The 26,125-nt window shown below is 35.6% G+C and overlaps 1 protein-coding gene across 1 annotated transcript in view; it reads right to left on the bottom strand.

Moving 5' to 3' along the window:
• PTPRN2 (protein tyrosine phosphatase receptor type N2) overlaps positions 1–26,125 on the bottom strand; it is a gene marked incomplete at both ends in the record, with an annotated part of 645,993 nt that overhangs the window by 343,961 nt on the left and 275,907 nt on the right. Inside the window, one exon of the mRNA XM_082045523.1 lies at positions 11,435–11,514. Coding sequence (XP_081901649.1) covers positions 11,435–11,514 — 80 coding nt within the window. The remainder of the gene's footprint in view (positions 1–11,434; positions 11,515–26,125) is intronic.

The following is a 26,125-nucleotide window of genomic DNA, read 5'->3' as shown; positions in this document are numbered from 1 at the left end:
TGTTCACCTTCATAGAAAATATTTTCCAAAGAGAACAAAAGGATTTAACATGTTCTCCTAAAGACTAGATAATGTTAGAAAGATTAAGTATTTGCAGATTATTACAATGGTCATTAATCTCTAAATGCTGCATATAATTTTTGTCAGACAATGGAAAACATCATTTCCAAGTAAAAACAAGATCAAAGGTCTATAAATCTGACTCCATCTTATCTTACGTGTCAGAATTGATAACTGGAGTTCATGAAAACCTGGGGAAATAAAAATACTTTCTTGACCGCAGACAGTCCAGACACAGAATTCATGAACATCAGATGACTTGCCTTGTAGTCCCAATGTTCCCTAACAATTGTGCAGGCTATCAGGTAGCAGCAGCTGCTGCTGGAGCAGCCTTCAATCCAAAGACTGCTCAAAATGAAGGCAATGTTAAAATACAGGACCGAATATCTCTGACAAGTGCGCCCTTGTGAGCAGTGCCAACAAACTTCCCTTATCTTCAAAAACTCTCCCAAAGCTCTCAAATAATTCCTTGTCTCACTGTCAAGAGCTTGTTATTTCCCCTCTCAGATACATTCCTCCGTGAGCTATCAGCAGTAGAAGGTCGTGCAAGTGGCTATTTTCAAGACGGATAACACATGAATCCTCCGGACCTCCTAACTAAGCCTTTTTCAGCCCAGCTCTTTCATCCCAGGTCATGTTTGTGCCTCCTCCCCAAGATGTCATCCCATAAATCGTGTTCTACCAAGAGAACAGATTGCTCCCAGGGTTGGGTCAGCTGCCCTTACACACCGTTACCAAAACACCGTGTTTCTGGAGAAGTGCCTTTTCGTATTATTACTTTTCTCCAGCAAAAAGGGATGACAGCCTGATTCTAAGATGATTCTGTGTGTAATTGATTTTGTGTTTTTTTTTCTCGTGCTTTAAATAACAGCTATTTTTCATTTTTTATTATTTCATTGATATGAAAGCTATCACTTACAATCACAAAGTTGCTAATCATCCAGTTTCATTTATTAAAAATAGGGTATTATTTGTATCAGCTAGAGAACTTTTTCCTTTTTGTACCAACTAAAATAGAACATTATCCCCTGTTCCTCATGGTGCCTAATGTTTATTTGCGTGCATAGTTTGAAATGCTTAGGTTTGCCTTGTTCCAAATTTTCAAAAGTTATAATCAATCTGCCTGATTTCTGGATGGAAAAAAATGTACTGACTGTTCATTTCCAGGTAAAGCTTAGGTTACAATATCATCTGATCTAAATTAGGGGTACTTTAGTTGTTTATGCTTACCTAAAAATTCAAGTCACATATTCACCAAAAAAATTAGATCATCCTACCTATTCTCTACACAAAAGGTGCCTTTTATGTACCTGCCTTACCAGATTTCTTCTTACTGTAACACTCCTAAATAATTTCTTTTAATGTGCTTAGCATCTGCTGCAGAGATAGTCTTTTAAGTGCACTGAACAAAACTATATAAAATTTTATTAAAGGACTATAACATTTAAAGATGTCTAATTGTAAGTACTATTGTTTATATGCCATACTTCGTATTTATTTCCATTTTCCAAGAAAATGTGTTGCTTATAGTAACAAAACTGAATAGAAGCTATTTTGCTAAATAATAGGATGAAATACAACATTAAGCAGGTTGTCTCAGGTTTAGGGATCTCTGCTGGCTTTGATTTAAATTAGAATGAAATCTAGTTCTCAAATATTTTAGTATAGGGACTTTCTGATTCCATGTTCACAGTGGGACTCCATAATACTTCTGCTATACAAAAATAAATACCTCTTCATTTCAACCACCCTTTCTCAGTGCTACAGACGTCAGTGCATCTAACTGTTGATTTACATCAGCTGAAAACTGTTCTAAAATGTACATGTCTATTTGAAACATCTGTGAAAGGAAATAGGTCGAAAGTTTAATATGGAAAAACACTTTTCGCTTCCACAATCAAGAATGCATTGGGACATTTGTTGGACTTGAAAGAAAACCACTTTGCACTTACACTACACGACAGTTTCATTTGGCATTACCAGCTGTAGGTGTGAACAAGCTGACTGCAGGAGTTTGGGTGTTTTACAATACTATATGTGGTAATATTTATGAAAGTTTAAATCTTTGTAAATTTACTTAACCTTAAATTAATTTTGAATTCTTAAACAGCTTTGAATATGTTACCAAAGGGCAATGTGAATGAAGGAGGCTTACAACGAAGAAATGAGGATTTGCACCAGAAGACTTAAGAGACTTAGCAACAGAAAAAATATGTTTTAATATGTTACCAACTAGAGACCACAGGAAGAGCCTGAAAACCTTTCACTGCACTAAATTCTACAATCCTGACTTCAGCCAATCTTCCTGGATTTATCTGCAGTATTTATGCATGGCAGTCCCATCATCAACATCTATACATTTGTGTGGATATCTGTGATGGGTTTCTCTTATCTACTTTTAGTCACCTATCATAAGTGCATAAGATAAGCATCTCCATATGATGGAGACGTTCATATGATTTCTTTTTTTTTTTTTTTCTTTGAATGTAGAGGCAATTTAGACAAATAGTTTTGAATAAATGCTTAACTGGGTTAGATGAATTCTACCCTCACTGTTACAACGCATTTAGTTATACTACCAGAGAGCTCTTTCAAAAAGTCAACTTTAAAATCATTATTAACCTTTAAATCATGATATAAATTAATTTAAGAGACAATTAATTTTTACCTGTCTTCATAGGCCTGCCTATAGATTTCAGAAAAAGCAGCTAACAGAAACACATGAATAGCTGCAAATCAATCTTTGCAGATATGTATTTTTCTAAGTTTCAGTTCTGGTCTTTCTATTGAACCTTTGACAGAACGGACTGGTTCAGGTATCAGCTACTGTCTTCTGAAATATTAACATATATACTACACCAATGGTGTGCTTCTCTTCATTTTAGTTTAATAGCAACCTGGTGGTTTTCTATGAAAGGGTGTTGAAAAATACGCATCAGAATGTAATGACATGAACCACCATTGCTTTAATTGAAGAACATTGGCTACATAATCCTACTTAGCTCTTGTTTTCCTCCTCAAGTCTATAAAATGACAAACTAGCTTTCAAGTTCCCAATAGTTAAGAGGCTTGATTAAGGAATTTCTCTGCTGGAATAAGTTGCACTTTACAGAGTGGACAAAAAGAAGTTCTGAAGTTTTCGGTTACAACATAAATTGGTTGAAAGCAAGATGATTTATTTCTAAATTAGATAACTCACAGTTATTTTAGAGGAGAGAGGTGTATGTTAAAAAAATCCATCCTTACTAATCACAGCAATGAATATCAGAATTAGAAGGGAGTAACTGGAGAAGCATCATAACCAAAGACATTTGCCATTCTTCAGGATTTAGGCACATTTACCAAATAGCAGCACCCCCCACAGCTGCTAAAACTCACTTGGTTTTTCAACAGAAGAACAAGATGGGAAAGAAATGCCATCTCCAAAATTCATTAATCATTCTATCAGACATTTGGTAGTGCAGGAGACAGTTCAGATTCTGAACTTCAAAAATATAATGACATCCTTTATTCAGCAATGGTAGGATTTGAGGGAAATACTTCAGATAGATTTGACAATACAGCAGGTGAAAGGGAATTGATCAACTACAGAAGGGTCAAGAGGTGAAAAAGGACAACGTGAACTAAGGAGGCCTGAGTAGAAGAAATCAAGATTTGTACCAAGAGAGCTATCAACAGAAAAAGAGCTGTCAAACTTTTGTATTTCACGTTGGAGACTAAAGAACTGTAACCCTCCTTAAACCAGGGCAACGGAAAGTGAAATCAGATGGACCTCACAGCCCCCTGGCTACATTGCTCAAAGTTTCCAACGCAGAAGCTGTCAGTTCACTTCGAAGATGAACTTCAAATTATTCATAAATGCACTCTTTGTTACCATCTCAGAGAGAAAGACACCTAAATGCATGGTCTACAAAAATCTAGGCAGAGAGAAGGAATTCAGCTGTAGACTTTCTTCTTGTTCTGTTTACTTCATCACAGCTGAATTAGGAATCTGACAATGACTGGCCAATGAGTACTTTCAAAACAACTGTTAGTTGTGGTTGTAGGGTAGGAAAAGGACACCAAGACAGTATGCCAGCACACACGATTGTGACTGAAGCCACAGAGTTCATCTTTCTGAGACTTCTCACAAGACATGCAAAGCTTATGCCAAAAATCAACAAGTCAACCAAGGCTGGTTATAGCCATTTAGTGAGAACAAGGACTTCTTAGAGAAAACAAAAACTTATTAAGCAGAAATTGAAGTTTCGTGCTTCTGATGATACAGAACTCATCGGCACTGACAGTTGCCACAAAAAAGAAGATGGGTTTTGCTGGAACCAAAACAACAAAACAGTCATTGCCAAGTTTCAGTATAACAGCAAAAGCAGCAGCACAAGGAATAATACATTCCCAGGTTACACGTAGTTTAGTGAAATATATTATGCAAAGAACGTTCAACAATTAACCAACCATGTTCTAAAAAGAAACAAAGGCCAGACAGAGCTTAACCACAAATGAAAATGACCAGCACTCCACACTCACTACCTTAAATGATTTTTGTTCAAATCATTTTTGTGTTCAAAACACTGTTTTTGTTCAAATTTGCCCATGGAAACAAAATGCTTATAAGACATGAATCAGTAATAACAATTATTCTAAATATGCTTTTAACTAAATATATGAATAGGTAAATAAAACTTTACATAATCTTGTTCTCACAGTTGCTTATTTATTCCTCATTGTTCTGCTATTCCCTCTCTTAGTGTCCCTCCTTTACGTTTATATATTCTTCACATATGCATATCACATGTAGTTTTATTATATGAAGATAAAGAGTTACATTAGATGAAGATGAACTTGAAGACAGTTCTCTCTCTTTCATTCTCCTGAGAACCTCCTAGAAAACTTTCTTTCCTAATAACGGATGATAATATACAGTTATCACGTTTATCTCAACAATGCTGGTATGGTCAATTCTTACTGGCCAGAGAGCACAAGGAGCCTCTGCAGCATTCCTAAAACATTCAATTTAACTTGTGCACCAGATCCTCATCAATTGATTCTCTAATCTTGAGGAAATTATCTTCCCTCTGTGTTGTGTTTTGCCAAATTTCAGACCATGAAATTAAGAGGTATGCAAGCATTTATGCCATAAATGTGGTTTTTATTATATTTATTTCTATTATGCAGCAAGCTGGAAAGATAACTCCATTTGACCAATAAAAAGAAGACTACATTTCATTACTAGAATGAATAGAAGTCATATAAATCATTTGCAATATTTTAGACTAACATTTGATCTGCTAAACGTTGAAATGTATATTTCAATTATACTGAAGGCTAACACAAACAATTGCTGCAAACAGCTAAAAAATGCATCCAAGGACTATAGCTTTAACCAACCATTTGCACTTTCACAGTACAGTCACTTAAAATATATTTATAATGGATATTTGTAGCACTGAATTTATAAAGAAACCAAAATATGTTCATGCTAGAGACTCTGCCCTTTTTAACAGGGCCCAGATTGTATGTGTGACAAAACTGTGATTTTGCTGAATGTGCTTAAGAAACAGGAGAAGTAAACAGATTTCTGCAGTGACTGTGTAAGATGGGTTCCTCACCACTACATTCAAGCTGGAGAAGAACATGGAACAACTTTTTATTTTAACTCAGGTGAGTTGTTTCACTGTCTGGAATTTCTGAATTTTAAATTTCTTGCCCATCAGAAAATTCTGTATTTCAATCCTGCTAACTGTCCAAGGTCATTAAAGGTTTGTAGGGTGTGATGGGAACCAAGAGCCCTTGTAATTAGACCTGTGATTTAGCTGCTTAAGCCTACATATTTAGAAGAGTAAGTTTTGATGCCTATAAACACAGCTCAGACTTGTCAAGCAACAGAAACATATCAGAGGAAGAATATAGCATAAATACCTTCTTCACCAACTGAATCCAGGGTCACTAATACAACCGGCCATTTAGGTATCCTAATCAGGATTAAAACTGTGACATCTTGGACCACTCCAAACCAATAAGACACCATCAGCTTAAATAATCAGATGGGGTAAGTTAACTCTCAGGGTTTTGAAGTATCTTTTACATCTCAGAAGGACTGTTTAAAGCTAAAAGGTAGGGATCATGTTTTATCTGTTTAGAGCTGCAATTTTAGCAAAAAATATTCATTTTTGATGTCAGGAAGTTCCATTGCAATATTTGTTGCCATGGATATTTCATCACAGTTGGGACACGACCAAAATTGGTAGGTGACAAATCTCAAACCTGTAAGTTTACAAATGTAATCATTTGCCACTTTTTAAAAACTGCTAAAGGATTCTATACGTATTTTTTTAACTATTCCAATGCTTTTGAGGCAGCATCTTTACTCAAATTAGCTTACTCGTTAGATTTTAATGGTAACACAGTATTTTTACATTTGTGGGAGTTTTTTTACAGTGGAATTATTTTTTGCAGAATTAGAAAGCTGGCAGAGAAATAACTTTTAGACAACAAGGTGATATGATTCAACACCTCATTCCTTAAGTTATGATTAATATTCCCTATCAGCCATGCACTTTGTGAAAATTTGGGCTTCACCAGCAAAGCAACAGCAAAATTAAAAAAAAAAAAACAAACACCAACAAACAAAACCAAGCAACCAAAAAAAAAAATCAAACCAAATCAATAGTTTAGCTAAAAGTTAAAGAAATTTAGGAAAAAAAATATATTCTTGATATTCTAATGCATCTTCAAAATTCATATTTTAAAAATGAAATCAAGATTTCTGACTCTCTGCAGTGGTGTACATCACAATACATCTTATACACAAGAACCTGCGTACAAGACCTATTATTTCCTTACTATCTGGTTATGCATCGCTTTTTGATTTGTTATCTGTCCCCTGTCACTAATATGCCTTACATTATGCATACATCCCCTTGCTTTTCAGTCTCCAGTTTTTATATCACCTAAACTGTTGCATGTTAATAGAATACCAGAAAAATGTAACCATGATTCTAACTAGCGAAAGGCTGCAGCTACACATAAGCAAATGCTTTAATTTCATTTAAGCAATGCTGAGTGTCTGTGCACAAGGACTTTTCTCTCCTGCATCCCGTTTTCATGTGTGCAGTATATATATGATCATTACAGCCATCTGATACTAAAATCCTATGCTCAGAAACTTCAGCAGGTTCCTCTTTTCTAATTATCACTGTTAGTGCATAACGATGCATAAACGATGGGATTCTGGAGTACTTATAAAGCTGTATAAAATCAAACTCATTGCTCATTACTATATTGACTATATTGCAATTTTATATAAACAGAGTTATCTTGCAGATAATTGTTCACTGATAGATTTCTCCTAACCTTTAAACTGAAGAGAAATGAAATCCACATTCATTTGTCTAAATGATGTCATGTGCCAAGTGTAATTACTTCTAGAGCAGGTCATCTATGTCTAGAGAAAGTTTATTTCTTCAAAACGTTGAGATGAAATTACACTGCACCACAGAGCCTGACTTATTAAACAGCAATAGGCCAGAGGACAGCTACTTGATGCAAGATACGTTTTATATTATGAATGTCAAACCATGCGACACTGGCAAAACATGGGCTGCCCTTCTGCTCAGTAGTCAAAGAGCAAATAAAGGTATTGTTAATGTGAGAAAGCAAGCTATTCACAACTTTAAATTAGTCTATTGTCAGCTTTCCCATATAATTATGTAGCCTGAGAAAATGGGGAAAAAAAAATCAAAACATTTACACAGAATTGGAACTGTGGATTACTGGAAAAAAAAAACAAGTTTTATCAGCAAGAAGAGGGCTGAGGATTTTAGAGAGCTTTATATTTCCTCAAGCTGGGTCTTGTGTACACCAAGAAGAATGAATCTCGAAATCCCAGAAAACATAGGAAACCATTTTTATTATCATATGTCTATATCTCTAATTTTTTTACTAGATATTCTAAGTCATTCATCTGTTTGCAAAGTTGCTAAAGAATCCCATGCCGTTTCTAACCTGCACATGTGCCAAATTCCACAGAGGAAGGTGGAAAACTTTAAATGTAGTTCCCTGTATTTAAACCTAAATAATGCAAGGAAAATATGCAATTTATCCATTTTGGTTAGAAAAATCTATACTGCATGAATAATAAGATCAAACTCCTGCATAGAAATTGTTCCTGTGGTATTAGTGAGACATGCATGTACATAACATCTACACAAATTCCTTTTTGCAAATCTGGATAATTTACATTCCCACAATTACTATTGCATCTGATTACCTGCATTTCTAAACTGTTTTTGTTTCTAGGGACATGATGGACAGTGAAATTCTTCTGTCAGTTTGGTCATTTTCTGTAAACAAGATCTGTTTCCAGAGTTCCTGGCTGCATGTCAAGTTACCTAATAGCAATACACCATGGAGTAATGCATTTACGTGTACCTACCCTGGAAGTACACATTGATTTATTCTGCTTTGGTTTTCTTGGGTAAATTAAGTTTTTTGAATGCTTTTTTTCAGCATACCACTGACTTTTAAAATTTCTAATTACAACTAAATCCTGACAAAATTCTTTAAGTATATACTGCTGTTGATCTTTTAACTGAATTTATTTTTGGCTTCAGAGATCTGCAAGTACAAAGCTTATTGAAAATAAATGAACTGATGAGTGACTACCTTGCCAAGCTACTACAACCTTATTTATAGGTTAGAAAGAAAAATTACATGCTTTTAAAATTTAAAATGTTTGATGGATGGATAGAATTGTGAGTGTGTTCTGTTGTGATGGGGGGCTTCTGGGTTGATGGTGTTGGGTTTTGTTGGTGTTGTGCTTTTGTTGGTTAGTTGGTTTTTGTTTGGGTATGGTTTGGGGTTTTCGGGGTTTTGTTTGTTTCTTTTATGAAAGGCAAACACAAGGTTTAGTTATAACAATACTGTGGCCATGGTGACATATCAATAGCAGCTGACGTAAAACTCCTACAAACCTCTTTCTGCAGCCATCAAAACCTGAAAATCTTAATGTACTAAACACACAGAAGTTAGGAAGTGCCTGGATACAAATATATAGAGTAGATAAAATTACAGTATAAAATATTAGTTTAAATTGTTTAATCTGTGGAACTTTCTCTGAGGTAACATTTTTTGTCCACACAACGTCCCTTCTTAGCCAGCAATATTTAAGTTAACAAAGTTGAAAACAACTACTTTTATGCCAGAGGTAAGAGAAAAGCTAATGTTAATTCTTGAATTTTGCTGAAATAAATCAGTCACAGTATTTACACTTGCTAGGAACAGGCCAAGGTGCATCAGGATCCTCCAAAGGTTTCTAAGAATTTACTAAATTTCAGTGGACGTCTATTCCATGCACTTCTTCACATGTACATTTCTGAACACAAGTTAATTTCATTATCCACAAAATCTAAAGCTACAAACTGCATTCTGAACCCATTTTCTACCAGTTTCATCTATTCTTGCATTTTAAGAGCCACTGCACAACCCCACTCATATTCATTGTGTCACTCAGGAATTGACAGATGTTTGTCATTCCATACTCATCTTTTTTTTTTTTTTTTCCAAAATAAAGATTCCTGCCTTATTGGATGATATTCCACACTTACAGTCATGCATTCTGCCTTTCTCCAAATCTTTGCATTTCAACCAGAGTTTCCAACTTCTCTGAGGTATGAGAAGCAGAATTGTATGTTGTATTTACATACAGGCAAGCAATAGATTTATGCAAGGACAAATAGGACAAATGCTATTGTGTTGTTTTCTATTCCTTTCCCCATAATTCTTAAGAAGTTTCCTTGTTCAACTGGTATTCATTCAATTATCTATTACTACACTAAGTCCTTACTCCAAAGCAGCAATGGTCTAATTAGACCTATAACTTCCTATGTAAAGAAATTGTTTTCTCCATATGCATTTTTTACACTAATTTACAATTCACTTCATCTGCCATTTTGAGTCCCGTCACTCAGTCTGTACATTTCTAAGATCAACTTTTACCTTTGGTATTGTGAATAATTAGTATCATTAGTAGGCTTCCTCATCACACTGTTCATCCCCTTTTCCAGCTCGTTTATAAGTATGTTGAATGTCACTGTCCCAGCAGAGATTCTTGCACTTTTCTGCTATCTCTACCCTTTTAGAAATCTAATAATTTATTCTTAAGCTCTGTTTATTGCCTCTTGACCGATTACTGATCCACCATTTTCATGTTTTATATTCCACATTCTTAGAAACAATTAGTTTCCTTAGAAAATTCTAGTGAAAGGCTTTGTCAAAATTCTTTGCCAACCCAGACAGGCTTTACCAGTTACATCATGCTCGTTGATCCCTTCAGAGAGGTTCAACAGATTTGCAAGACAAGACATTGCTGTAAAAAAGCCATATTGATTTTTCCATTGTAAAAGATATATATATATACAGGTGTCACATAATTCAATAATTACTTGATTGCAATTTCCTAATTTTGATAGTACTTTGACAGCTTTTTGGCATGTTAAACCCTTTTAAGAAAAATGGTACCCCATTTCCTGCTCTCTAAACAGTAGTTAGCAAGACCCATCTCCAATGGGTCCTGCAAAGGAAAGTTCTGGCATGGGAACTACCCCAGTTCTCTCTATAACTAAATTAATCTGTGGTGAAGCAAAGGAAGTTAGTGGACAGTTTTGGGGTGTTTTAAATGGAATTATTTTATTTCTGTTTTCAAGCAACATTGTAACTTGTTTACTCATTTTCAAAACCTATCAATTGGGTAATTTGGAAGCAAATAACTTATAAATTCAGTTACTTTGCAGAAATTATTTCTTGTAGCTAGTAACTCCATAATACAGTTAGTAGCCAAGTTGACAAGAAGCCAATGAGAGTCCTTGGAACAGTGGTACTTATTCAGAAGTAGCTTAGCTCCAGAAATACAACTTTTACTCTCAAGATTAACTCATCATGGAAACTGCCTAAACAGCACACCAACGAAGTTATAGTTCTACTATATTTTAATCCAGAAATTAAGGCTAAACTGTAGTAATTCTTTTGTTCCCTGAAAAGAATTGTAAAAGCGAAGGTGTTAAATCCTCATTTACAAATAACCAAGCTCTTTTTATGAGTTCATGACAAGACTGAAGATTTTTTCACTGTGCTAGGCCTTGACTATAAGTCTCTATTTAATCCACTTCCTCAACAAACAAGGAAGTCTCAGGTAGTTTTAATTGACTCAGATGTTACTGTTCAATTTCCTCTATGTGTCACTCACCTCTAGACAGTCTCCATCTTTAAATGTCAATCTTCCTGGGAGAATAGGATGTCTCTGTGCAGTTTCTAGGGCCACTGCCCACTAAGCAGATGTGTGGGAGGTCACAGTTTAGGAATGGAGAACAAGGACTCTTACCTGCTGCTTTGGCAACATCTGCAGTTGAAATGTTTTGGAGGTTTGAGTGCACTCTGAAGGTCACAGCTGGTCCCAGCACGCTGGAAGAGATTATTAAAAAAACATAAGATTCTTAATCAAGAGACATGGCATAATATCCCTTATCAAAATAGGTTTTTAAGGAGAAACTATTAAGACACCATTTAGCCCTCTTCCTCTTGCTTCATTAGCTACATTTGCATACATTTTTATACCTCTTGTGGTTTCTTGTGTGTATCTTGTGCCTGTCTGAAAGAATTTCAATGACATTAACTAAACTTCAAAACACTCCTGTAAATACTATTCTTGTTATGAAAATGGAGAACTGGAGGCACTGAAATTGTTATTCACCAAAGTAAAGCATAAACCATCACTGGAATTCAGCAGCCAAAGAAGATCACACGTAATTTCATGTTTTATGTGCCTAACATCAATACAAGTCTAGTCCTGTTGTCACAACTGTAAGTCAGAGGGACAAGGAAGAAACTCGGAAGATTTATCTTGATCATATTCTGCAAAAACATGTGTGGCAAAAAGATTTTGGACATATCTGATCCAATGGCTGATTTTGACCAGAAAGATACCACGAAGTGTTTATCTATTAACAACAGATGTAATCACCTCTTTGAATAACTTATGAAGGGAAACAATTGACTCTGTGGTGACCTTTTTGGGTGTACTTTGATGGTCCTTTCTGGTATTAAGATATATGAAACATTTACAGAGGAAGGTACTGATTAGGCAGATGAAGAATGGCAAAGTATTCAGGATTTCACAAAAAGCTTTCTTTGTGTATTTTTAAAGAAAAATAAATCCATGTATGTAATGTTGCATTCATTCTCCACCCATCCCAATAATATCCAACTTACATGTACATCTGATGAAAGGAATAAATAAATTTTAGTTCTGATATCCTTAAAATGATAATAAAGTACATATGTATTGAAAACATAAGAAAATTACACACATGGATATATAGTAACTGTATTTTTGAGGAAAATGTCCAGTTACAAGAGACTGTAGAAAATATAATATGATAATTTACAGAGGGAAAGAGCACAAGGGCTCAACAAAGACAAATATTAGCACCATTATAAAAGTTTACAGAGATACTATGTATTATGTGAGCTCCTAAGGTTTTATTATTCATATAAACAGGGAAAAAAATTACATTTATACTATGAATAACAACCCTGCTTAAATGGTGAAGTACATTGGCTGGGACCATACATGTAACACGCTTTGACCTCCTACAGCTGTGGCTTATGAGAGAATGATGTCTGAAAAACTGCTGCATAAAAGAAATAACCTGAAAATATTTTTGTTGCAGGGCTTGAAGTATTAAATTATTCTTTTACTAACATCTTGATATTTTGCATTCATACAACAGAGGGCATTTAAGGAAGTGTGCTTAATTGCATCACATATATCCTAGACAGAAATACCTTTAAACTTCTTCCATTTCAGGAAGAAAAATTCTTATTAACCATAGGACTTTGTTTCGAGACAACAAAGAGAAACACACTAAGAAGCATTCTTTGGGTCTTTTTCTAGCAAAGCATGCACTGTGAACATCTTATACCGGAGTTAACAGGAACTTTCATTAATCCATCATTTTTTTCTAAATACTCTTAGGGAAGGGCAAAAAAAAGAAAACACGGAGATTTTATTGGTAAAGGGCACTCCAGATCCCTCATCATTAATGATCAAGAAATGTATTTTAATAATGCCAGGTAATTATAAAACATTTATTAGCATCATTTAAGTTACAATACTCAACAATTGAAAAGCATATTTTATTTGAGACAACTGCTTTACAAAAAATTCAGGTCATTCCCCAATTCTGTCACTGAGATATCCAACTTTAAAAGGCAGCTGGGAGTTTCATGATATCATACGCTGAATTTAACTACTGTTGTCCTGTCCCTCTTTCTGTCTTTCTGTCCCTCTCAAATCTACTCTGCATATTCCATTATAGCTGTGAACCTGGAACCAACTTAAACTTTCAAGCACAGTGTAGCTACAGTTTGGCTTTATCAGCAAAGACACAAAGTTTCCTGCCCTCCTTCCCTTGCGTGTGTTTTTTGCTTCTGTCTCTAGCCCAGAGCTCACTCCCCGCTCAGGTGTCCTCCTACCACTGCAGTTGTGCACTTAATGGAATCATTCAAATTGTACAGATTAAAGTGGGATCATTTCAGTGACCCAGCCCAGGCAGCGAGAGGGGTGAAGCCTGGCAGGGACCATCGCACTATTCTCTTGGATAATCCAGGAACACGACAGGTTCTGAGTCAAGTCCACGTACACCTTGTCACGAGCACTATTATTTCTCCTTACAGCTGAAGAGAAAACATACGGAAACAAAGAGGAAAAAACAGGGTGGGGAAAAAAAATGTTTACGGAAGTGGGATGATATCAAGTTAACACCATTCTTTTTCAAGAAAGAAGAAATCTCAGAATCATTTAACATACCCACTCATATATTGCTACATGGAATATTGTTTTTCTCTATGGTAGCAATTGAATGCTTGAATGTAAGGAATCACCAGAGCAACACATAAGCACAGCTTCACTAGGAACATCTACAAAATACAGAAAATAAAGCAGCTCTTGTCACAACTCTTTGCATATTGGTATTCTGCTGTTTATTTAAAAGCAAACAAAAGACCTTGAGATTACTTGGTCTAAATTGCATTTGTGCTCAATGTTTTGGGAACTGACTGCTTCAGGAGCTCATAAAATGAGATTTTTCTCATGGGGGGCTTCTGGCAAAAGCACTCAATAAATAAACATTTCAATAACAATAGATGCCCTTTGGGGAATTCCTCGCTGTTCGTTATGTGTTGGACGAGAACATTTAAACAAAACCCGTAATTATTTGACTGCAAAATATTATTTTTTAAAATACTTTTTAACAAGAGGGCAACCAGCCTGAAAAAAAGGTTCTAAGATGGATAAAATGCACCCCTGATACTTCCTAACCAGAAACTTTAAATTAGATAGATGAGACCGCTTCTTCGTGCGGCTGTCAAACCCTCTGAAGCCTAGCTAATATTAATGGCAATTGTCTTTACATCACTCGCAATACGGAGGCTCACTGAAGTGCACAGGATTGTTTATGACCTGACGAATTGCAAACAAACCATTCCCACAGAGGAGGGAGGGAGGATGCTGGCGGCAGCGGGGGCATCCCTCCTGCTTGGCAGCTCCATCTCGCCAGCGCTCAGCCAGCTGTGCAGGGAAAAGCAATCAGAAATGGAAAACACAACGTCCAGGCTGAAGCGTAACCTACACCTCAGACATGCATCTGCCGCAATCGAGATCTAAAATTTTAGATAGTAACACTTTTAATCTAGAAAAGTAAGGCTTTATAACAGATTTTTTTATTTTTCCCTCCAAGCTGTATGTCGCTACAATTACACCTGTGTAAATTTGTAGTTGACCGTTCTGACATAAGTGAACTTACACTTAACTAAACAAGAGAAGATTGTGAGTTTTAGAAGGTGTCTGGACCATATTATTATATTTTCTTTTTTCTAATACTTTGTTATGAAATTTTTTTGAATAAAGGTAAGCAGGTCTGGCTTCAAGGCTAATAAATGGTGACTTCTTCTGAAGCAAAATGTAATTTCTGTCGCAATGACCTGCTAAATTGATTATGTGAAATTTACTAATTACCCCCTCTGTTGGCTGTCACAACTTCTAGGTTTTTTTTAATTTCAATAATGTTGCCTTCAGCCATAATAGTTTTTGGTTTTTTTAACAAAGACATTCAAAGCATATTGCAAATTGTCACCCTTATGTGCTGTTGTCTTATATTCTGTTTACTAGAGAAGAAATAATTACAGTGTTTATACCAGAATGACTCGAAGGTTGATTGCTGATTTAATAATATCCCCTCCTCTTGGGTTTATATTTCTCATCTGAAGGTGGGAGGGTGCACAACATGCAGAGAAATAAACAATATTATTTGTGAAAAATAGAAGTATTTCCTTTCATTAGTTGTTTTACTGACTAACAACATTCTTATTACATTTTGCCTGTCAACAAATGAATGATCTGAATACACGGAGCTGGAGCATGGTCAATATGGCAAGGTCCATATCACTTTTAAGCCTTAGGTTATAATTACATTTATGAATGACAGGATTTAAATCTCCATAAATTACCTACCAAGCTTTGCATGCCTGATCTTCTCCCTCATGTGTGTACACTTTAGTATTACAATATCATACAGAAGGTTTACTGTGAAATGCAGTCACAGTCTATCATACCCCCTAGTGGAAAAGGATTTGAGAAACAAGTGCCAACATGGTTACGTGTATCCTTGAAGATGAGACATAGAGCTGATGCCAGATGGAAATGAGTTGAGGTTGCACCGCATTTTTAAAAAATAGAGGCAAAGTGCAATTTCTCAAGATTGGAGGAAGACGAGGAGATCAGGATTGGGTATTTCCAACATTAAACATTCTCTTAATGACCCTATTTCGTAAAACAGAGCTTGCCTTAATAAAGCTTAGATTTGAAATTAGAGTCACTACTTGTCTATATGTTCATTTCAAAATCCTTTAATCTCTGGAGGTTAAGAAAAGCAATTAGTAACGCTCCAGAGGATTGCACAAAGTAAATTTTATAGCAACGAAGGTAATTGTCTCAGGAAATGTTTGGTGGGCTTGAACTAATGACTTGCAATGTGTACACATTTCTCTGCTTACTGTGTTAGGAATTTGAAGCTTATGTCCATTGTTTATATTGCAATGAAGCCTCCTTTTCACCTTCTCAATTTTGGAAGAACGAAAATGCTCATAATACTGTAAATGTGTTATATATTATTTATATATAGGTATAGAAACATACTCATGCCAGATCAAATTAATGAGAAAAAGCACAGGATTAGAAGAGGCATTTTTTAATTCAGTATGTTCATACAACATGATTTACTGAGTAAAGCAAAGGCAAAAAATTGCAGCTGGTCATTGTCACATAAGTCATAAATGGATGGAGAAGTGTATGCTGGCTATTTTGTTCTCCTCCTGTTACTCAGACCAGCTGTAAATCCATTGACCACTTGATTCAGGTTTCATAATATTTTTGACCAGAAATTTTAACCAAAGTTAATTTTGTGGAGCATTGCATTATACTCTATTTATATTACATACACAGGTACCTGACTAAACTTCAAAGGTTCAGAAAATCTGTCAGGAACATACTGTGCTCTAGCCTGACCTACGAGAAAATAACTTCCCTGAACTGTTGAGCAGAGTATATTGATCATCAGCCAGACTTAATACTAAAATGGCACACACCTTTCACTCTTTGGTATCTTTACTGTTCAAAGATTTGTTTCATTTTGCACCTGAACAAACGTCAATGTACAGCTGTATGTATTCTCACATTTCTATTGACAAGTATGTACTTACAACCAGTGATCAATTAAAACATCTTTATCTGTTTTAGCAAATTGAGCTTCTTGAGCCCTTCTCTGGAAACACTGAATACTCTCCTTAGACTGCAGAAAGACAGTGTTCCACAACATGCTGAAATACAGCCAAAAATATATTATCTATTCATATTTATATCCTTTATATACTCTAACCATGAACTGTTTGTTTGCATGATTGTGTACAGAAATGTGGTCCTGTACTAAACACAGAGCTAGTTGAAGATTTGTTGCAATAACATCACATCTTATGCCTGACAATGATCAAGTACTAAAGATGAAAAAGCAAAATCCCTGCTAAGGGAAGGGCACTAAACATGGTGCTCACCAGTTAGTGGTTGATTTTCTACCACCACTTGTATTTCATTAGAATGGTTTACATGGTGCAGCCGGGTGAATTGTAACAGACTACATCACAAAGATTAGATGGAATGGCAGTCTCAGAGCAATCACATCTTGCAAATGTAACTATGTGGAAACAAAACTTAGTTCTGGATTTCATAGAATCATAGAATCACAGAAGGAACCTTCAAAGCAAACCCCTGCTGTAAGCAGGGACATCTTCACCCAGATCAGGTTGCTCAGAGTCCCGTCCAGCCTGGCCTGGGATGTCTCCAGGGATGGGGCATCCACCACCTGTTCTGGTATTCTACTACCCCCATTTCAACAATTTTTTTCCTCACCTCTAGCCTGAATCTTCTGTCTTTTAGTTTAAAGCCATTACCCCTTGTCCTATTTGATGGTTGCAGCTCAGACTTACCTCTGCAAGCTACATCTACAGCCTCCATAAATCAGGCAATTATTTGGACACCTGGAATTGTCCTCTTCTATTCCCCTGGAATGATCAGTGCTGTGGAGTGATTTCATGGAGAATTGTTTCAGGGGGAGAGAAGATGGCAATACAGCGTGTCCAAATAACAAAATGTATTCTGACCAACACACTTCTGTCACTAGAATAATTTCAACAGTAAAGTCACACAAAAGGGGTGGCTGGTCCACAAAAGGATGCTTTCCAACAACAGCAGCCCATGTTTGGTGGGTCTTTGATAGCAACCAATATTAAATGATGGATCTTTAATTGTTTTAATTTAATCATTAATTTTATATTACTTACTTAATCCATACATATCAAAATTGTGCTAAATACACTGGATACTAATTTACTATGCAAAAGATGATGAAAGAGTATTTTTAAGATTTCACAACTCACTTCATCTCAGGTGAAGATTATTTTGCTAAGCCTACAATTTAAATGATTTAAAAAACTAACAACACTCAATTTAAAGATTGATGCCACACTCCATTTGTCCTATTTTTATTCTTCATAAAATGCAACTTCTGATGATTACTCAATATCTATGAATAATTTGCAGAGTTTTAAAATAATTTTTCTATTAATCTGTCACAAGCCATGAAACTTGACATTTTCACCACGCTGAGTACATGAAAGTTGCCAGCTTTGCCTGCCATGCAAATAAGGTTCTTAATTACAGTATTTAAAAGAACAAACCATACAAGTGCTATAATTTTTTACAGCAAAAGAGTGTTTGGACCCTGAGAGAATGGAAAAATGGTCTCAACATGCTGCTTAGATGTACCGTGATTTTTCTTTCACTCCCACAAAATTAAGCTTAAGGATAAAAATGTTAAGAGTATTAAAAAAAAAATAACAGAAGATAATTGTATTCTGTTTCCATTCTTTTAGCATTCTGCCTGGTACATGAACAGCAGACAGGTTTAATTTTTAGCCAGTAAGCATTCAATGTATTTTACTGACTTGAGGTCTACTTACCTTCTGCACACCTTTGTTGTTAATGGAGCCCATTGAAATCACGTGTAAAATTTGTCTACTGGGATGCTAGTCACCTTATGCTGAGTTTGCACAAGTGATGTTTAATAATTAATGAAGAACATGACTCCTGTTTAGACTTTTGCAGAGGTAAAGGTTCAGCTTTGACAGGAGCCAGGTAGGTCACAAATTTCTTTGATGAGGATTAAGCAGCACAACCAGAGACCAATAAAACCCAAACTTTGCTGCAGCCTCAATTCAAAAAGTTACAAAACTCTGAGTGCTACAACCAGAACCCTCCTGCGTGCTTGCTTAAGGACCTCTTGGATTCTCCTTTAGCTCTGAGGAGACCAACTAAAAGATTTGGTCTTGAGGTTCCCCTGCCAGCTGTGAGGGAGAGACATTTGCTTTGCAAAGGAGGCTCTGCAAGTGGAATTCATTGGCCTCTTTCAGTTGCACCTACAGATGTGTATTTGCTCCAACTGCCTTTATGGCTCCTCAGGAATACAAACCCTTCCACAGGCAGGTCGTGGTGCAGCTTGTAGGCCTGGATATGCAATATTTACTGGCCAGGGTGTAAAAAAAATGTGCGTAAGAATGATTTATCTTTTTCAGCTGGGCCAGCAGGTCTGTAATATTCATGCAACCCATCCATCCAGGTGACAGAGACGAAAAAAGCATGTGTTTGCATACGTAGGAGAATCAAGTAGCCAAGGGCAGAAGGCTCAAGAAAGACATACCTATAAGATTAATTTTATGTATTCCTTATAAGGGACTACTCTTTTAAACAAATCTCTACACGATAATCTTTTTACGTTTCTAATATTAGTTATTCTATTTGTGGACCAAGCTTTAGTTCAAGAGTGAGAATCTCAGTTCTCTCTATTCTCATATCTGTCACCAAGTTCTTTTCCATCTAAGGGAAACTGTCTTGAGTTTCAATTTACCCATCTGTAGAATGGTAATTATTACTTGTTAATAATATGTGAAATGTTATATAAATTAAATGCAATGGCACGTAGTCAGTGACTTGCTTGAAACAAAGGAGTATATCCTGCCTGCCTTATAATGTTATGAACTTTAATGTTATTTTTAAAAGGATATGACGGCATCCTCAGTCACACAGAGGGACGGGCAGTAGAGAAATAGGAAGTTAAAAATAGGTAAACTTTAGAAGATCACTTATCGGTAAAAGCCTTCTCTTGAGTAGGGACCTGTGAGTACACGGATATGTATCCCTAACACTGGGTTTCACTCTGCTTTTGGTTACAAAGGTGCAAATCTCCTGGTTTAATGAGATAAAGTGTTGTAATGGAAAGTCAAACTTTGTACATTTTTATTTATAAGTCTCCCTAGATTTTTACTGTCTTCCTGTTTTGTCACCTAGAATTCATAAAATGCTGCAGGCCAAAATCCTTCTTGTTATTTTAATATATTTTCATATTTTTCTAGCGGGAAAGTTACAGTGAAGAAGGCAAAATGATCTTGGCTATATGCACATTTATTAAAGAAAAGCACACAAAATATATTATACCTCAGGGGAAAAAGCCACAAACTAATGCAACGCTAAGGTTGAAAAATCATTCATTTTTAAGTAAAGAAATGCATAGTCAAAACTTCCACCTTATTTTTGTTTCCTTATCCTCATTCCTTTAAAAATTGATGCATCTTTATATTATAAATTAGTTCTCAAATGAGACAATATGTACTAGAAAACACAATGTAATTTTTTATAAAGCCTGCATGCGATGAGTTACAGCAGTACATTTTTCGGACTATTTGTTTTCCAGACTCATTAAAGCTGTGGAGGAAGTCAAGTTTGAATAGAAGTGATTCCATTATTTCTGAGTTATGCTTTTATAACATTTTAAACAAGATTATGCCAAATAGCCTTAGTCTGTTGGTTTGCTATTTAAAATCAAAGAACAAATGACAAATATTGCTCAACTTTTTTGAAAGGTATATTTTTTTTGTTGAGACTGAACATAGCACAATTCAAACTGAAATAAAAATGTTGCTTAATTTCTGGACAATAAATGGAATGAAAGTAAAAGTTCAATCTATTGCTAGCTTATATTACAGCACCTTAAGGAGAACAGTGTGGACTACATGGTTTTTCATAAGCACAGTATTAGAACGTTCCTCTCAGTCAATCTAAATGGCATAGATGGCAGAATCCAGAATCTGCCAATCTAGAAAAATACTTTGCAAGAATATTAATCCACAGGTGCTCAACATACAACACAAGAAAAGATTGATCATACTGAATCAAGGAGAAAGGAATCATGAAGAATCTGTACAGTAAAAGTTTGCAAACACAAACCTAACAAGACACAGTGCCACCTGTCCCACTACTGCTCAGTGGTTAAATAATCCTCCCTCACACTATCCTGCCTCTCCAGCTACCAATAATTTCCTGAGATGTTCACATTTAGAGCATACATATACCACATGTCATAATCCATCAGCATGATGAGGTGAAAATACCAAGTGCTGTTCCAGTGTTTAGGTTCTGGATGACTGAATATGATTAACTGGCTGATTGAGTTTTTCAGGTGTTAGAAAAATAACATGACAAACAATGAACAAAACCTATAAAGCATGATTAGGACCCTACAGCCCATGCACATGTTCATAATAGGTGAGGCTGGGAGCACCACTCATCAGTCTGCCTGCCCAACACTGATTTGAACGCATTTAAAGCTTCTCCAAACTTTCAGCACTTGGTTTGATTTTCAGATATCTTCCTCAGATTAAGTTCTTTTCACTGGTATGGTTGGCTGGCTTTTCAAATTGTATTTATTCCAGCCCAAACGTTTCAGCCCTTCCTAAGAACAAGAATAATAGTAGATGTTATTTGGAGTGTAAGGCCTTTTCTTTGAAAAGGAGGTGGTAAATGTCTCTAAACCCACTACTCGAAAACAGAGATTTGAAGTATGGCAAGAATGTGCTTGTTGCTCCCCTTGGGCCTTCCAAATTCAAGCTTTTGTTAGATCACTGTTCACATAAAACTATGCAAAAAACATAGTTGACACTAAAGATATACTACAGTTTAATAGGAAAAAACAATCTTGACTTCATATCTAGAGATGCAGTCTTTCTTTTCAAAATGTTTTTTTCCAGTAGGATTCCTGACATCCAAGGAAGAATGGTGGTGAAGTAGTAGAGAAGACCAATATTTTTAGGGGCCTCAACTTCATTTTTATCAGACTTTAGGAAGTATATTGCAAATAAGGTACGGAACTATAAGAATGTAAAGGTCCTACTGCTGCTTTGAATTCTGCTGGTACCATTCAGTTCTGCCTCAGATTCAGACTCGGTTCATTTGAAGCCAAGTCATTTCAGGCAATTTGTTCTTACAGACCAAGTGCCACTGTCTAAACCAAGAGCTGACTTCTGGGACTGCTGAACACTCAGAATGGTAATTTAAAGCAATGGGATCTCTTTCTCAATAAGTGAAGTTCTTTACAGAAGAGGCTGAATAAGCTACACTCTGAGACATCAGACTGGACACTTCATATTAGCAAATGCTTTGACATTAATCTCTTTATGCAGAACTCCAGCTCTGTATGGTCCTATTAATACCCCACATCTCATATGAGTTAAGTATATCAGTTCATGTTTGTCAAGCATTTTGATAGCGTAGTGAAGAGCACCATAGGAAAAAACAAAACAAAACAAAACAAGAGGAAATGGGTTTTCTGACCTCAAAGCAGGATTTGAATAATGTGCAATAAATGAATCTTGAAGCCACACATTGAACAATGAGAATAAAATGAAGCATTGAAGAGTTGCTCATTAACTCAGCATTTTATTTCCTGCATATGGGATAAGACAGACGGCTGTAGAAAAATATGTAGATATGATCAAACATTTCAATACTATATCATAATTAGTCTTTATAAAAAGATTGATATATTTGGTCAGCTCAAAAAAATAAAAAGGCTTGAGTTCAGTCCAAAGTAATGTTTTGTTTGTTCTTATGACCAAAATAAAAGTATTTTTCTTATAAGCCAAACTTAGATAAATTTTTACTCTAGTCATTACTTTGACTTTAAAAATCGTAGTATTTTATTTTCACAATGTCAAACCACACTGCTGTGGCTGCTACAAATTTTGAAATGTATTTTTCAGCTGAAGCCTCCATACGGTTTCCATACGTATTTTCAATTAACCTGAATTTTCATTTTTCGTATAATAAACTATTCAAGTAAAACACCGAATCCATCTCCAGCCTCAGTGCGGGTAGGGGGAGAAGTCAGGTGAAAGCAGAACAGCCAGCCTGAGGCCTGGGAGTTTGCATGTTAGACTCTGAAAGATCAGTGATTTGGTCTTTCAACTTAGCTCTGGATATAAGATACAGATCCAACATGACAAGGGACTATTGGTTAAATTTTATGGCTCTGCAATCCAGGACATTGTATTAGATAATCAGCTTCAGCTTTTTTAACTTGAAAAATCTATTTATATTAGCATTTGGAAACTGGCATAAGTATCCTGTTCATCCCCAACATTATATATATAGATTATATGTTTATATAGACAATTATTTTACACTTCAAAACAACAGCGGCAGATAAAGATTAACGTCATTTTATGGAATTCATATAGAGTGTTCTGCTACAGGCTTTCCTCTGAAAAAATAGATATGGAAATAGGCATGCTTGTTGGTCAAGTTATCATACGTCCTAAAGGACAGTTCTTTGAGTATTGAGTTTAGTTATATTAGAAGACAAAAATGACAAAGATGCCCACTATGATAAATGGGTGGAGGAAGCCAACACAGTACAAAAAAATGGGGAAAAAAGAGAAACCTGAAGTGAGAGATCTTCAATGGCAATAGGGCAAATCATATAAGGCTAAAGAGAGAAATAAGAAGGAAAAGAAAAAAAAAAAAATCAGTGCTACTGCAGCATCCGTCAGAAAATGTAATATTCAGCTGAAAATCTCACTCTTAACTGGAGGCTGAGAATGGTAGGATATGCAGTCTGAGGTACCATGAAATGAGAATAATCTGTTTTCTCTCCATACAAAGGTATTCAGCTAAGCTTAGAGCTGAATAGTTCCCCTGTCAATGTTCTCAGTAAATTCCCCAAATACGAGAACATTAAAAAAATTCAGAAATAACTTGTATTCTCATCAGAAACCAAATTATTCATTTATGTTCTAATCAACGCCTTTGACTATGGATTCTGAGTGTTCTTTCCACTGCCCTCACAGCTGAGCTTAGAGATTTTTAGTATTTTTATTATATTTGGATGCTTCCTGATATTCTTTCATGTTTGTAAGTTTATTTTGTAAGGTGTGAAGAATTGTAATTACATGAAGAAGGATAATGCTGTAGATTACAGTGTAGTAAAATTATATTTTGTTAAATAAATACAAACCCTCCTAACACTACTATTCATCTGACTTCAATCCATGATAGCAGTCCAACAATCAATCACCAGGGGCATTGGACACCCATAATTAGATTATAAAATCATAACTATAGTCATTTTACGTCTGCTTGCATAATTACATCAGCATGCTAATATCCTTTTAATGGTCTCTAATGATGTAATAAGAAATAATGGAATTTATTTGACAGCTACATAATCATTAACAAAACATATTAAGGATAACTATTACTTCCATAAAGATTCAAGCTGCATCCAAAAGTGACAGCTAACATGTTGGATCTTTTCTTCAACGTTGAAATATTTCTAATTATGAATTCCCCAAATCTATTCCCACTCATCTGCTTCACAGGGCGAGCAAAGTTTATGTCAATGCAAACTTGACAACAAACCAACTGCAGAACTGGACTGAACGCTCTGGGAGCCGAGCCCGAGGCTACGCTGGAAACCGCGGGCCATCGGTTAAAGTCGGCAGGATCGTGAAGGAAAGAAGATAAACTGATTACTACCGTGCATCAACTAATCAAGAACTAACACAGGAATCAGTAGGAATCCCTGGCAAAAGCAATCGTTCACTTACTGAACTCCAAAGCCGAGGAAAAAACTAAAAATACAGGGAAGAACGAAAGGTATTTGCAGACAAAACTGACTAAAGGTAGTAACATATTTCTGAAGCAGTCCCTTTAAAATTGTGTTTTCCATAGAAAAGGAGAAGAAACTCTTAACTGAGAATTTAAAGAACTTAAAGGACTCCCCACTCAGTTTCTCTCCTCAGTGCTCACACTATTCCTATTGAATGTGATTGACGCTGTGCTTCTCATTAACTTGTATTTACTCTTAAATCTTTGCAAGTCAGAAAAATTCAAGGCCTACACGGTTACTTTCTTGCCATCTAGAATTACTGGATGGAAAAGAGAGAACTGAAAATTTTACACTAAGGTAATATGCAGGTCAGAGTTTGAAGCAGACTAGGATGTTATATCCCAACCCCTTTTAAAAATCCTTGGTCTCAGGTTTATTTGTAATTTTTTCTACAAAATGTCTCCATTTAAAAACAAACAAACAAGCTACTGAATCCTTAAGAAAAAGAGTACTTTTAGCTGCCAGTGAAATAAAATAATGTAAATCACTCATGATGCCTTATGTCAACTAAGAGCATATTTCCCGAGTTAGCGAAGCTGGATTAGGAATAATCATGACATCAGGTTTTTTCATGAAAGCCCTCTCCATGAGGCCACTCAGAAGCTAACCAGAGCCTTCACATTCATACAGTTTTCCATTGGCAGTTGTGCAGTGAAAACAAAAGAACAAATCCAAAAAGTGTTAATTCTATGCTTGGTGAGGCCTTTTTTGAAAAGCTTCTACTGTGGCTATAGCTGTTGGCCAGCTCCACATATCTTTAGCATTTCATGGGTTTAACCTGAGTCAAAGTATCTAATTTTGTTAAGAAAATTTATTATGGATGAATTCTTCACTAACTTGAGATTTGGGATAACCTTTCCCAGACTTACATATTTTTTGAAAAGGCAAAGACTGATAAAAATGTTGTCTTGACGGACAGAACGCTCAGTCCTGTTTGGAGTTACTATAATTCATAACACACTTTTAAAGTACAGACCATACAATACAAGTATTAATACTTATGCTACAGTCATATGACTGCATATTAATAGACACAAAATGATGAGCTTTCCTAATGTTTAAAATTTAAAAAATAAAAAAAGGCGGTTCCTAGCTAGCCATATCACTGGAGGGATAGTTTTTGTTAGAGACTGAATCTACATCCTGCCAATTGCAAAGCTGTTGTAATTTATCAAATGATAAAAAATAACCAAAAGGCTTTATGCTAACAATTAGAAAGGTAGCTGAAAGTGCTCTTCTACTGTAAATGAATGAAGTTAATGAAGCAGAACCCAATGATTCCAGCAGAGAAATTGTTCCATAGGATTACCACTTTGAAAGTGTAGCAGACTTTTTGTGCTAGTATTCAAAGTCAAGGCTGCAAATTCTGTTTACAAGGAAGACCAGGTAATATTGTATTTTCTTTT

The sequence above is a fragment of the Streptopelia decaocto genome (assembly GCF_964273445.1).
Source record: "Streptopelia decaocto genome assembly, chromosome: 2".
Classification (NCBI taxonomy): Eukaryota; Metazoa; Chordata; class Aves; order Columbiformes; family Columbidae; genus Streptopelia; species Streptopelia decaocto.
Note: the sequence above shows the minus strand (reverse complement) of the source record. Positions and strands in the feature narration are given on the sequence as shown.